This window comes from Gymnodraco acuticeps, unplaced genomic scaffold (assembly GCF_902827175.1).
Source record: "Gymnodraco acuticeps unplaced genomic scaffold, fGymAcu1.1, whole genome shotgun sequence".
Taxonomy (NCBI): Eukaryota; Metazoa; Chordata; class Actinopteri; order Perciformes; family Bathydraconidae; genus Gymnodraco; species Gymnodraco acuticeps.
In genome coordinates this window covers 211,209-225,733 of record NW_022990233.1, presented here as the reverse complement: position 1 = coordinate 225,733, position 14,525 = coordinate 211,209, and the positions used below count along the sequence as shown (strand labels likewise).

General features: G+C 42.8%; 1 protein-coding gene across 3 annotated transcripts in view; it reads right to left on the bottom strand.

Annotated features, from left to right (window-relative positions):
- The window catches only part of zyx (zyxin), a 28,323-nt gene that overhangs the window by 7,992 nt on the left and 5,806 nt on the right, over positions 1-14,525 (bottom strand). For all 3 annotated transcript variants that reach the window (XM_034218914.1, XM_034218915.1, XM_034218916.1), the window contains exons 2-7: positions 9,010-9,245; positions 6,641-6,909; positions 5,775-5,870; positions 3,250-4,032; positions 1,529-1,670; positions 402-571 (exon numbers count right to left, since the gene is read on the bottom strand). In XM_034218914.1, coding sequence (XP_034074805.1) covers positions 402-571; positions 1,529-1,670; positions 3,250-4,032; positions 5,775-5,870; positions 6,641-6,909; positions 9,010-9,232 — 1,683 coding nt within the window. In that variant the 5' untranslated portion in view covers positions 9,233-9,245. The remainder of the gene's footprint in view (positions 1-401; positions 572-1,528; positions 1,671-3,249; positions 4,033-5,774; positions 5,871-6,640; positions 6,910-9,009; positions 9,246-14,525) is intronic.

The following is a 14,525-nucleotide window of genomic DNA, read 5'->3' as shown; positions in this document are numbered from 1 at the left end:
GTAGAAGAGACATGAAGAAGAGGGGACACATGTTGATGTAGAAGAGACATGAAGAAGAGGGACACATGTTGATGTAGAAGAGACATGAAGAAGAGGGGACACATGTTGATGTAGAAGAGACATGGAAAGAGGGGACACATGTTGATGTAGAAGAGACATGAAGAGAGGGGACACATGTTGATGTAAGAGACATGAAGAAGAGGGACACATGTTGAATGTAGAAGAGTACATGAAGAAGAGGGCACATTTGAGTAGAAGAGACATGAGAGAGGGGGACACATGTTTGATGTAGAAGAGACATGAAAAAGTGGATTTTGCATAATAGGTGACCTTTAAAACGTTTGAATTTGAAAAAGTACGTGTCTTTTGCTGTGATCCTGCAGTGTGCATTGGCCCCTCACCGTGTAGCAGTCATCACACTGGGGGGCCCCGTCGCGGTCATAGAACTGCAGGCCCTGCAGGGGGCGCTGGCAGCTCAGGCAGCAGAAGCAGTCGGAGTGGAAGAGTTTCTCCATGGCTCTGACGGCCGGCTGGGTGCGGGACAGAGCCTCGCCACACTTCCCACACATCTCTGAACAGGGAGGAGAGAGGCACAGAGAGAGAAGTTTGAATAAATAAGATATACAAACAAGATTATTCACAAATACATCCATCTTTCTACTCTCCTCTGCTTGTGTTAATAACTACAGTGTCCTTCCTTAATGCTTATTATATATGTAATGTAATGCGCTTCGAGCACTTGGAAAAGCGCTAAAATAAATACCAGTAATTGTTATTATTTCCACATTAAAAAAAGACGATTTAATGGATTTGTTTAGTTGTACGGACTCTTGTTGTGAGCAGCTTCATGTAGGATCTATTTTTCATTACACCAAACTACACCCACCAATCTCGTTCGCACTTCCTCCTGCACAAGGAGAGAGTTGGCAGATATAGTTAAGTAGGAAGTAAATAGTTCCTCCATCAAACTACTGAGAGCAAGATCTGTGAATTACCTCTGGATAGAGACATTTCAATTTGAGTTTTTAATTTATTTTTGCTGCTTTAAGCTTCACAAGACGAGTGCCATCTAGTTCCTCTATATTGGATCGAAGGCAGATATCTTCAACTCTCTGCAACTTGCATTAAAATGTACGTTTGGTTTCGGGGTGGACTGTCCCTTTAAGGTCATGCAGTGAACTGAAAACCACTGCAGAGATATATAAAAGCCTGTGAATACATTTTATTATCTATAAATATTTTGCGTTCAGCCAGAAAAAAATCGGAACATTTCCATTCTCTTATTTACTGTTTGTTTTACTTCGTGTGTTTTATAATGTGTGTATTCGTATTCTGTTTCTGTGTGAAAGCACTTTTGACCTCTGTTTGAAAAGTAGTAACAGTACTTTTTTATATTTCCAGTCTTGGGTATTACATAGCTTTCTCATATTGCAAACAAATCTATTTAGAAATGACATGATAATGTTATTTTTTTTAATCATAAATATCACATCCACCGTCTGTCTTTGTGTCGTGTGTGTGTGTGTACCTGTCGGTGGGGAGGTGATGACGGGTGCGTTTGTGTCCATGTCTCTGATGAAGTCCTTGGTCATCCTCTCCAGCTCCTCCACCTCCCTCATATTCAGAGGGACGCCTCCACCTGGGATAGCCACTGGGCCGGAGGGTGAGGGCTACACACACACACACACACACACACACACCATTAAAGCATACATTATTCACATAGCTTCATTCAACATACCTTAAATAGCATTTTGTTATTCACGATTGAGCAGTTTACCTCTAGAAACACGGTTAGTGCAGGTCCAGAGATGAATAATTCTCATGTGATGACTAGAAGCTAAATTATTTGTGCCTTTTTACTGTACATGCAAAGCAATGAGTGTTTCTTTAGTGAAATAATAATAATAAACTTTATTTGTAAGAGAGGCGAACGGTGGACCTCCATGGTGGGACCTTATTTCGGAAAAATTATGTATTTAAATCAATGGGGAGAGAAAAGTTATCTTTCGATCCCGTTTGAATTGTGCCACGAATTACAAACATGATGTTTGTCAATTTAATAGATAATTTTTCAAGTTAACCATTTTCTTTTTGCCTTAAAACTGTGAAGTAAGACTTTTTTTTTGTGAAACCGCTCAATGAACTACATCTCTGGTCTCGCACAACAACACACGTCACCAAGATGGCCGTCACTACTGTCTTGCCAAACAAGGGATTGACTACCCTCACTATCACCACAATGAAACACGTCCAGAAGAATGTCATGCAAAGCTGCCTGCCTGCCTGCCTTCGATTCTCCCTGAACTTTTTAATGTTCAATGTTAATCATTTGTGCAGATAGCACAAAAGTAGAAAAGATCGCCGATGCTAATGTAGCATTAGCATTAGAATGTCTCCCCCGGGGGCATCCGGGCTTAAACGGTGTATTATAGAATGATCACACTGGTGTGACAGTACTCTTCAAAAGGGTTCATGAAATATGACTACTACTCTTACTGTTTAACATTGTGGGTTACTTAATGTCACTTCATGTTAAGGCTAATAAAAATGACAAGGCTAAGGCTGTAATGCTAACTAACGTGCTAGCTACTAGCTAGGTAGCTAACTTGATCCAGCCACTCCTGGTCCTTTCATCAGACGGGAAGCGAAAGAACGAGCAAGACCCATTGCTGGTATGATAACAACCTGGTACTAAGCACACAGGCATCTTGTTAAAGTTATCTTATCTATCTCTTATATTTAGTGGAGGAAAACAATTATGATATCACTTACGCTGGGATTTGTAGTCTTTCTAGTTGCTGTATTTTTCATAGTCTTATATTTCAACAGTTTTACGAAAAACTAACTTTTTTGACATGGAAATTATTTTTTAAGATTGACAAACATCATATGTGTAATTCGTGGCACAATTCAAACGGGATCGAAAGATATCTTTTCTCTCTTCATCGACTTCAATACATAATTTTTCCGAAATAAGGTCCCACGGGTCGGAAGTAGATGGGTGTGACTTCGCCACTCTATAGCATCTTTCAAGCAGCCTTTACAGAAAAACATAACAACAACAATATTAAAATAAATATAGTTATCCTAATGAAATTCCCTTGAATTAAAGCTGACAAGAAATTAAAATAGTTTAAAATAAAACAATTTAAAATAGGATATCAAAAATGTAAAATAATAGCAAAACAGAAAAAATACGCTAAAACATGGACAATGATACTAGTGAGAAATAAAAACATAACATACTGTTGCTGCAGGAGGAGATTTCATTGGTTGGTTAAAGGAGGAGGAGGAGGAGGAGGGGGACGCCATCATCTTGGGCTGAGGAGGAGGAGGAGATTTCATTGGTTGGTTAAAGGAGGAGGAGGGAGACGCCATCATCTTGGGCTGAGGAGGAGGAGGAGATTTCATTGGTTGGTTAAAGGAGGAGGAGGGAGACGCCATCATCTTGGGCTGAGGAGGAGGAGGAGGAGATTTCATTGGTTGGTTAAAGGAGGAGGAGGGAGACGCCATCATCTTGGGCTGAGGTGGAGGAGGAGCAGGCGCAGCGGGGGGGTTCTGGTTTGCAGTCATCTGACCAGCGAAGGGAGAACTCTTGATGTGGTTGAAGGCCGGGGCGGGGGCCGTGGTTTTGGGTGGAGCAGGAGCGGCGGGGGGGGCTGCGGGAGGCGGCGGGAAGGAGCTGGAGGCAGGGGAAGGCTTCGGTGCGACTGGAACCGCGTTCTGGTTCAGGTTCTGGTTCAGTTTCTGCGCCAGGGAGGTTGAGGAAGTGGCCGTTCTCCCTCCGAAAGCAGCTTTGGGGGCCACAGCGGGGGCTTTAGAGAGCGGCTGAGAGGAGTTGGGTCCAGAGTTGTGATTATTGGCGTGTCGGTTCGTTCTGGCTTTGAGTTCTTCGGCCCAGGGAGCAGGAGGCGGGCGGTCTCCCATCTCAAGGGGCGGGAGGAAGGAGAGGGATGGTTTCGGGGCGGTGGGGGGGGGAGCTGGAGGCTTGGGTGCTGTTGCTGGTGCGGAAGAATACTGGCTTGGTATCTGCGGATAAAACGGAAACAATACAGTTATTCCAGATGATTCTCCAAGTCGTTTTGTAGTTTCCTTTGTATATGTAACTATCTATTTGCGGTGTCTGCGTTATATGTTTTACCTTCTCTTACAGCTTATGTTCTTGCGTTGTTTAGGTCTGCAACGTCGTACACCAAAGCAAATTCCTTGTATGTGTGAACGTACCTGACGATAAACTTGATTCTGATTCTACCTCAAAACAAAACTCAACGTGAAGCTCTTGTACACAAGCGTAGAACATAAATCTTCCATTCATTATAAACTGACACTCAACAGAGAGAAGGTAATATTCTGAAAAGCAGCAAGCCGACACTTTTATTAAATTGAACGAGCAACTTTGATTAAAGTAAACACTGGAAGTGCTCCGCAGTTTGAGCTTCTCAGGAGTAGTGCTTCATCTCTGTGAAATGTATTTGGCTGTTTTGAGCCAACATTATTCTGCAGCGATCCAGCACATCCCAGTTGGATGGAAAACGCTCTCCATTTATGGCGCTCTCTCACCGGGTCTCTGGCAGCAAACTCTGGCTCTACCTCACTCTCGTGCTCTCCATTCTGTGTGCATCACTCTCTCTCTCTCTCTCTCTCTCTCTCTCTCTCTCCGAGTGTCTCCTCTCAGTTTGAATCACCAGCTACCTCACTTTTTGTTTTCGGTATGGGGTGCATTTCACTTATCATTGAGCTTTCAACCTGAACAGAGACTAAATGAAACCAACCTCTCCAAACTATTTCCACTGACCCTCCATCTGACTCATTCTCATGATCTACATCATGGCTCCTGTGAAACAAAGCCTTTGTTCTCCTGCTCCTCTCTGTATCCCAGTGTGTGTGTGTGTGTGTGTGTGTGTGTGTGTGTGTGTGTGTGTGACATGCAGTGACATCTTGAATTGATTTTCTTTGGTATATTTGCTTGACTTATTCTGACAATTCATAAGTTATTAAAATAGTGTATTATTTGTCGGTTGACTTATCAATTAGGACTTAAAGGTGGGGTAGGTAATTTTGGAGAAACCAGCTCGAGTGCGTTAGAATTTGAAAATACACAGCCGGAACAAATCTGCCACTTCCTTACAGAGCCCCTCCTCCAACACACACGAACGCGCACATGACCAATGAGGGCACGAGATAAGTTTGTGCACAGATGGAAGGCTGACAGGCAGGTAGGCCATCCAGTTACTTTAGCCGGGCCGGCTCAGATGATTGGTCGTGCTTTTTACAGCGCCACGGCTTCCACAGATGATGTGTTTTTATGGATTTGTTGTCAAAGCACTTCAGATATTCATTGCTATCGGGATGTTAAGAGCATTCCATGGAATATAACAAAAAGTGTATCTCGAGCCGGTTTCTCAAACGTACCTACCCCACCTTTAATTTAAAAAAAGCTCTGGTAAAAGTCAGTCTTGATTTTAGCCCATTCATAAATGTTTTTGTTAATTTGCATTATGAGCAGAAACACTGTTTGAATTACCGGACCCATGTTACAAAAAATCTAAATGTAAAATAATAATTACACTTTCAAAATGGGAAAATGAATGTTAATTTATGTCAAAAGACTGAATAATGTAGTCAAAAGTAATGAGTGATTTATTGCATAATACGAGCAATGACTACACCTGAAAGTGTGATAAGACTATGATAGGGCTACCTGAGTCATTATGGTGTTTAACTGGTGTGTGTGTTTCACAGTGTATTGTCTATCCTTCCTTGCTTCGTACCTTGGGGTTGAAAGGTCCCCTGGTCTCCATCTCGGACAGTAAGTCGGTCAGAGTGTCCAGCTGTTGATCGAAGCTCGTCTGCTTCTCCACAAGTCTCTGGCAGGGGGAGAGGAGGAGATGGTCAAAAGGAGTACATTCATTTACACAAATAAAGTGAAGACAAACAATGAAGCAAAAGACGATGAGCCAGTAAGTGAAAGGTGGATGATGATACATTTTTGACATAAATATGGATATCCTTTACAAGACTGTGTTTGGGGTCTTTAATCTATACAAATATGCAGAAAGAAACATTACTCGAAAAAGTGATTGTGGTGGAAAACCCAGATAAAAGAATGAATGACAAACAAACACACTTAATGTAGTGAGTAATGATGACAGGGAACAAATGAATAATGATTTGGTTATTGAGAACTATTAGATTTTGAATTATTTGATTGTTTAGAGAGGAACATTTAGCATGAACTCTTGCTGATTTAAACAAGGAGGTGTACAGTAGCTGCATTTGTTTTTATTCCCTACATTGCTGCCTTTATAGCCCGACAATCCATCTGCAATTAACACAATCCTACAATTAACTTCTCAACAATAAACCCTTCATGGCATGTCTAAAAACTATTTCAGTTCTATAAATGGGCAATCATTCAGTTAGACGCATGACACTGGGTGATTTACCCCAGACTAATGCTAACATAATTTGTGGAAAAAGGCAGTATTTCCTGCCAACACTCCATGGACTCACAACAATGTCCCCCAGTGTCCTCTCTCATGATGACATTACAAGGAAATGCAGTTACATGCAGCCAAAAGAGGAAACATGCAGACGGACTTTAGCCTGATTCGGGGAAGACAGCATCGTGACTCACCTGTGGGTTTCCAGCAGCACTAGGAATACCAGAGGCAAAGAGGGGTGGAGGTGGAGGGGGAGGGGGAGGGGGTGGGGGAGGAGGGGGAGACGGTAAGGACGGCGGGGGGGCGAAGTCATCGGGGGGAGCTGGGAGCGACAGGTCTTCCACCGCTGGAGGGGGAGCGGGGAATTCAGGAGAGGCCGCCTCGTAGGAAGAGGGTTGACATTCGGGGGGAGGGGCTGGCAAATCATCATCCAGTGGAGGAGGAGGGGGAGGAGGGGGGAAGTCTGGCAGAAATGAGGAGGGATGATTGGTTAAAAAAAAGTTGGGACAGAACGGTTTCAATATGTACGAGGACACGGTCACACGTGCGCAACATTTACATTTGCAAATATTTGACAAAAAGTGGGTGAATAAAACATTTGCTTACGGTAGCAAAGCAAAGCCGCGTCACATGGGTTATATGAGGTTGTGATCTCAGCCAATAGCAACAAGGGTTTGTAGTTGACCCCTCCTGGCACTCCTCGTCTGCCTTTGCACGTGTATGACCGTGCCTTTAATCATCCAATTACATGTTCACTTTCAATAATTGATTTGAGATAGCGAATGTTTTCACACACTTCGTCTATAGCACAAACAGGACAATTATTATTTTTTTAGTTATGGAAATCTTCCACCTTTAAATGTTCTTCTGATAGCTTCTTGTATTAAATGTTAAAGGTGCACTTTGGACTTTTCTTGTAAACAAAGAAAGGCTTTTTTAGTGTTTCTTATCAAAAACACATTGAGTGTATCCTGGTGGTCAAGCAGACATGTTGAATGCATTTCCTCACGGAGAAAACATTTAGGAATTATATTTAGTAAATATTGGTACTGTTTATATTGGTACTCTTGCTAGTGCTTTTCTTCTGCACAGCATTTGCAGGTGCATTGCTACACTCCTTTGCGCATGAACACCATCAATGGTCGACCCAAATAGCGTAAAACCATGAGCTGGAAAACTGCATGTGTTTCCTCATGCATGCCAGACCCACTTGAAAAACAAATACTGTTGTAGGGTTCAAAAACTCAACAGGGTACCTTTAATTTGGCGGGGTTTAGTTATCTGCAAATTCATACTAGTTGTTCAACGTAAGCACAACCCCAAAAGTAAAAATCCCCCCTAAAGCAAAGTTATTAGACCATCACATTTAACACAGGAAGACAGGAGTTACAGAACAGTGACGTTATGTCTCGGAGACGACTCATTAAAACGACAGCCCCACACTGAGCTATTATGAACTCAACTGTAAAGCTCTGCATGCTGTGGCGTAAAAAAGCAGCAGGAGGAGTGGGGGGGAGAGGGGGGAGCTGACTTAAAGGTCCCCTATTATTCTGTTTTTCATCAATATATTATAGGTCTCAGATATATACAGAACATGTCTCTGAAGTGTTTGGCTCCAAACACCAAACAGATCATGGCAGCATTACCCATAATCCCCTCTGTTTCAGCCCTGTTTCAAAAGTGCTGATTCTCTGTCTGTTACTTCAGATGAAAATAAGGAGCCCCTCCCCACGCCCCTCTGAGAGAGATTTGGTTAAAATAAATAACACAATAGGCGCGTTCACAGCGGAGTACTTTAACCCGTACCTTTCCCGTTTAGTTCCGTTAGTGCCTGGAATTTTGCGTTCACACCAAAAAGAGTACTTAGTTCAGGGAACTTTTACCCCCTTGTCAGTGCCTGCTAGAGAGGTGGTACTATCCTGGAGAGAGAAAAGTACCAATTTTCGATTGGCTGGGCGAATTGCAAACCACGCCCCGTAAAACTCTGAAAAGTTTGAGAGTCCCAGCAGCTTCTACTGAAGCCAGTCCCCAACTCCGGAGACTTCCGGCCGGGGACTTCGGGTGGCAGTATACGCCGTGAAGTTGTTTGCGGCCTGCCAGTAAACCCAAAGCAGAAGAAGAACAAGTGACGTCAGCGGCTTCATTTGACTAATCCTCCCTCAGGGTCTTATTCCGGTGTGAACGCGATCTGCTCTTAGTTCCATGGGGGAACTAAGTACGGCAAAGTACTTGGTGTGAAAGCGGCTAATGGTGCTCTAGGAGGAGTATCAGGTGATAAGGTGGGGGGGGGGTTACCTTGGTTGGTGATTGGCTAATGGTTACACAAGCCAAAAACATCGTTATGACATCATAAAGTGGCCAGAATCTGATCAGCTCATTTTCAGACAGGTTTTTATAGAAATGGATCAGGACAAAAAGAGAGAGAATCTTTGTTCCTGAAACTTTCAGAATCTCTTTCCACAGAGGGGACACATGTTGATGTAGAAGAGACATGAACAAGTGGATTTTGCATAGTAGGTGACCTTTAAATGTGTCTCTAAATAAGTAAGACAATGCAACATACCATCACAGAGCGAAGGGGGCGGCGGAGGAAGGTCTCCCACTCGACCAATCACAGCCGTGCCTACAGGTGTGGGTGATGGACCCGAGGGGGGGGTCACACTCTTGGACCGCGGCGGGGCCACAGAGGCAAACTTCTTTGGCTGGTTGTAGAAGGACGGGGTGGTGACTTTGAAGTTCAGAGACGACGTCACCATGAACGGCTTGCTGCTGCTGGACTCCTCCATGTTGGGTGTTTATCTGAGGGCCAACACAAGAGACATTAGTTCAAATGTGCTGGAGAATAAATATGAACTCTAAAAAGGTATGAAAACAGGTTCAAACAACTCCCAACGACTACGTTAATCAGCTGACTGAAGTAAAGGGCTTGCATTCCTTGGCAGCGTAAGCAGGTCAAGTATTTTGCTGGAGAATTAGTGGTGATGACACACCAGCTAAACATTTGGCTGAATACAATTCCAAACTACACACTAATTGCAACCAGATTTGTCTATGGGGAGCTCTTACACTGAACAAATGAACTACAGAAAGGTCAGAATGCAAACTACATTCGATGGTTAGTTGCTCTTCACAGCATTACGGCCCGTCCACACTACAGCTTCAAAAAAAGCTTGGAGCTGGGCGTGTCTGAAGCTCGACCAACAACCAATCACATGAATCTCCCGCCCCTGACACACAAGCAGCGGTTTGATTGGCTAGAGCTTGTACTGGCATATGATTTGATTGGCTGACGCTTCCACCGAAAGCTTCAGAAGCTTCAAAAGTTGAACATTGCTCAACTTTTGCAGCCTGAAACGCCAGGAAAGCTCCGCTCTGCTTCCCACAATGCAGTTCGGCGAAAAGTGACGTCACCCCATTCAAAGTGAATGGGCAGACGCGTTGGAAACCGTTTTTGAAGCTGTCGAAGCTGTAGTGTGGACGGGCCATTGGTGTAAACGGGGAAAATGGTGAGACAAAACAACAAATAAAAGTTTTTGTATCCAACTTTTAAATTGTCTGTTACTTCTTCAAATTGCAGTTTGATTGAGACGATCTATTCAAGTTGTTCCGCATTTCCTGTTCTCCTTTTATACCAACTGCCACTATGCAGATTGGTACCCATTGTATACTTTATAACTGTGGCACAGCTGTCTCGCCCCCTAAAGTCTTAGCAAACTAATTAAAATAGAACTTTATTGTGGCTTGCAGTGTTCCTTATGGACGTTTCTGGATTTTGTTAAATACCAATACAAAAAAAAGACACGAGGCATTCTGCAAATCTAGTGTTTCTCCTAAACATAAAAGCTTTGGCAAATGTTCCGCAGTGGAATGAGGAGAGTGTGTGAACATCACCTCAGGCCGTGAATACAGAGCAGACACAGTGGCTCTCCCAGAAGCCACAAAGTATTTACACGACATAACACATGTCAGGGACGATAGCAACTATCATAACATATTCATGTGAGGAGCGTCAAGAAGAGGGAGAGCTCAAATATTTACCACATACACGGTTAAACAAATGTTGATGTTACTTCAGTGTATTTACAGAGATCCTTCACATGGTCTGGACACATTTCTCTGAAGACTGCCGAACATGAACTTTAGTCAAAAGCACGGTTGTTCTTAACACACACACACACACACACACACACACACAAGGATTTAGTCAGCCACCAATTGTGCAAGTTCTCCCACAGATGAGAGGCCTGTAATTTTCATCCTAGGTACACCTCAACTATGAGAGACAAAATGAGAAAAAAAAAAATCCAGAAAATCACATTGTCTGATTTTTAAAGAATTGTTGTTATATACCCTTTGTTGGCAATGACAGAGGTCAAACGTTTTCTGTAAGTCTTCACAAGGTTTTCACACACTGTTGCTGGTATTTTGGCCCATTCCTCCATGCAGATCTCCTCTAGAGCAGTGATGTTTTGGGGCGGTTGCTAGGCAACATAGACTTTCAACTCCCTCCAAAGATTTTCTATGGAGTTGAGATCTGGAGACTGGCTAGGCCACTCCAGGACCTTGAAATGCTTCTTACGAAGCCACTCCTTCGTTGCCCGGGCGGTGTGTTTGGGATCATTGTCATGCTGAAAGACCCAGCCACGTTTCATCTTCAATGCCCTTGCTGATGGAAGGAGGTTGTCACTCAAAATCTCACGATACATGGCCCCATTCATTCTTTCCTTTACACGGATCAGTCGTCCTGGTCCCTTTGCAGAAAAACAGCCCCAAAGCATGATGTTTCCACCCCCATGTTTCACAGTAGGTATGGTGTTCTTTGGATGCAACTCAGCATTCTTTCTCCTCCAAGCACGTCTAGTTGAGTTTTTACCAAAAAGTTCTATTTTGGTTTCATCTGACCATATGACATTCTCCCAATCCTCTTCTGGATCATCTAAATGCTTTCTAGCAAACTTCAGACGGGCCTGGACATGTACTGGCTTAAGCAGGGGGACACGTCTGGCACTGCAGGATTTGAGTCCCTGTGTTACTGATGGTAGCCTTTGTTACTTTGGTCCCAGCTCTCTGCAGGTCATTGACTAGGTCCCCCCGTGTGGTTCTGGGAGTTTTGCTCACCGTTCTTGTGATCATTTTGACCCCACGGGGTGAGATCTTGCGTGGAGCCCCAGATCGAGGGAGATTATCAGTGGTCTTGTATGTCTTCCATTTTCTAATAATTGCTCCCACAGTTGATTTCTTCACACCAAGCTGCTTACCTATTGCAGATTCAGTCTTCCCAGCCTGGTGCAGGTCTACAATTTTGTTTCTGGTGTCCTTTGACAGCTCTTTGGTCTTGGCCATAGTGGAGTTTGTAGGTGACCAAATACTTATTTTACACCATCATTTGCAAATAAATTCTTTAAAAATCAGACAATGTGATTTCTTTTTCTCATTCTGTCTCTCATAGTTGAGGTATACCTAGGATGAAAATTACAGGCCTCTCTCATCTTTTTAAGTGGGACAACTTGCACAATTGGTGGCTGACTAAATACTTTTTTGCCCCACTCTACATGTAATAGTCATGTACTGTGGACAATACCCACAGGAGCAAATTCAGGTGAAGTGTCTTGCCCAAGGACACAACGGCCTGACGCAGTGGTGGCGGGAGCGGGTGTCGAACTAGAGTTCCCCAACTCCCCCTTGATCTGATGATCAAACGCACAGCCCACTGCGCCAGTCCGCCCCAGTGGAATGATTAACCTAACCTTAAATAGGTTGTAAAGGATACATGTCACAGGAGGAAGAAAATGGACAGATAATATTGAATAATGATCTCTTTGTTGTGTTATGCTCTACTTCCTAACTTCCTAAGCAATAATACTTCCATAAATGTCATGGTTAATGAAAACAAAGGGCATGGGAATAGTTTCATGTCGTCTATAATTCAAAAGTACTTCAATAAATGTCAATTCATGTTTAGATTGCTATTAAAGCTACACTTAAAACAAATACAAGTCTGGGAGCAGACGGACTGAAAACAGCGACGTGATGACGAAGCTGCATTTATGTGTCTTGATCTTTTTTTTATTTCTTCATTTCTCTGCTTGAAAAGGGCTAAGATTAACAAAAGCATACCCCATAGTGGGAAGCATGCAATGAGCTGATAATGATACAAAATACAAATAGGAAGGAAATAAGAAACATCCTGTTAAGATAATAATGTTGCAACGTTTTCCTCTCAACAGAAATATGATCCCAAAATACGAATGATTGCTCATACTGTAATAACTCAAAGGGTGTCTTTTCTTTCTTTTTATAACGAACTTTAAAGCTGTTACACGCACATATCTCCTGTGCACATAATGCAGAGTAGCTATTTCTCTCCGAGAGCCACTTTGTTTGCACTGTGGGTTGAATGTAAACCGGCTGTTTACACCATTTAGGCATAATTGGGTTTGTATTTGGGAAAACAAGCCGTTCCAGGAAGACATGAAGCCTGGAAAATGACTGTGTAGAATGGGTGGCGGTAAAAGCTAAAGTAACCAGGCACAGCTGAAGTGTTTCTTCCACATTCCACTTTATTGAAACACAGAGGCCACGCTTCAAGTTCTGACAAGACGAGAAACCCTGAGAGCTCATCCTGAGAGCATCTGCTGATCATGACATCACCAGCCTCGGCACAGGAAGCAGTGAGGCGTTCACTCTTCTGCTTTGTGCTTCAGCTTCCTTTAAAGTTCCAGGGCTGTCAAACTCAAATACAAAGTGGGCCAAAATAAAAAAATGGGTACTAGTCGAAGGCCGGACTGGTTCAATGTTTATTGCAGAACTTATTAAACCTGGAACTAACAAAGCTTAAATTATTGCCTATAAAAACAACATTAAACATTAAATGATCAGTTGCATTCATTTCTTATGGCTCTATCTGCAGAGTCATTTCTTATGAGTACATTTTTCCACAGGCCAACAACAGCTTCAACAAAACTATTTCCCTCAAAGAACAAACCAAACATGTCCTGTTGCCGCAAGAGAAAGTGCAGAAGGAAACATCCATTAAACTCAGTGTGCTGCTCTGTGAAGCTAGTTCAGATACTTGGCATCTCATCTTGGGTGCAAGGTCATCAATGTTTGGGGTCAGGCTCTGAGCTGAGGAGACCCTCAGGATGGAGTGAAGGTGTGTGTGCAATATACCGGCGGGCCAGATCTAATAGTACTTAGAAATGATCCTGCGGGCCGAAATCAAATCCACCAAGGGCCTGATTTGGCCCCCGGGCCTCGAGTTTGAAACATGTGCTTTAAACCAATATTTATACATGTCGACACTTTTAACCATATGTCCTTTAGCCATGCAGAGACGTCAGCGGTTTCATGATGTCATTAGCTATTTAAAGAGCTCCCAGTGTAAATATGTTGCTATTGCGTTGGCTACACACAACTGTGTTCCCTATAAAAAAGGGACATTATTTATTAATTGACAAATAATATAGTGTGTTGTGTATTTGCATTATTTATCAAACTGTTCTATATGTGTATGTACTGTATATGTTTTATCATCTTAATAGGTAGGCCAGAATTTTTTTTTTTTACACGTTTTCACTCCTTATTGCCACTCTTATAGGAACATGTTGGATTAGGGGAATCATTTCTGATAAGAGTGTGACTACAACTGCAAAACTGTTTAATCAAAAGGTTTAGAAAGACACAACTAGTCATTAAAGACGTTACAACTATAAGTGGAAAAACTACCGCATGACTGCCAAATGTCACTGTCCTTTAAAAAAATGTTTTAAAAAAACATTCAAATAAGAGAATCTTCGCTCCACTACGCAATCCCACGTAAATCATTCTGAAAATTGCTGCATGGACGAATAAGGGGAGATGGCGAGTCTCGAATGGAGATGCAAAGGTTGCCAACTTTCTGCTGGCACACAGGGTCACTTTGCAGAGGATAAAGGAAGGATAACATACTAAACCAAAAGGGAAAAGAGACAAAGGACAGGTGGTGTCCCTTCTTTAGAAAGTAGCTGGCTCCTTATTAACCTGATATCAACCTACTTCAAGTTAAACACACTGGAAACTTCATGCAAAAAGAGATTGACT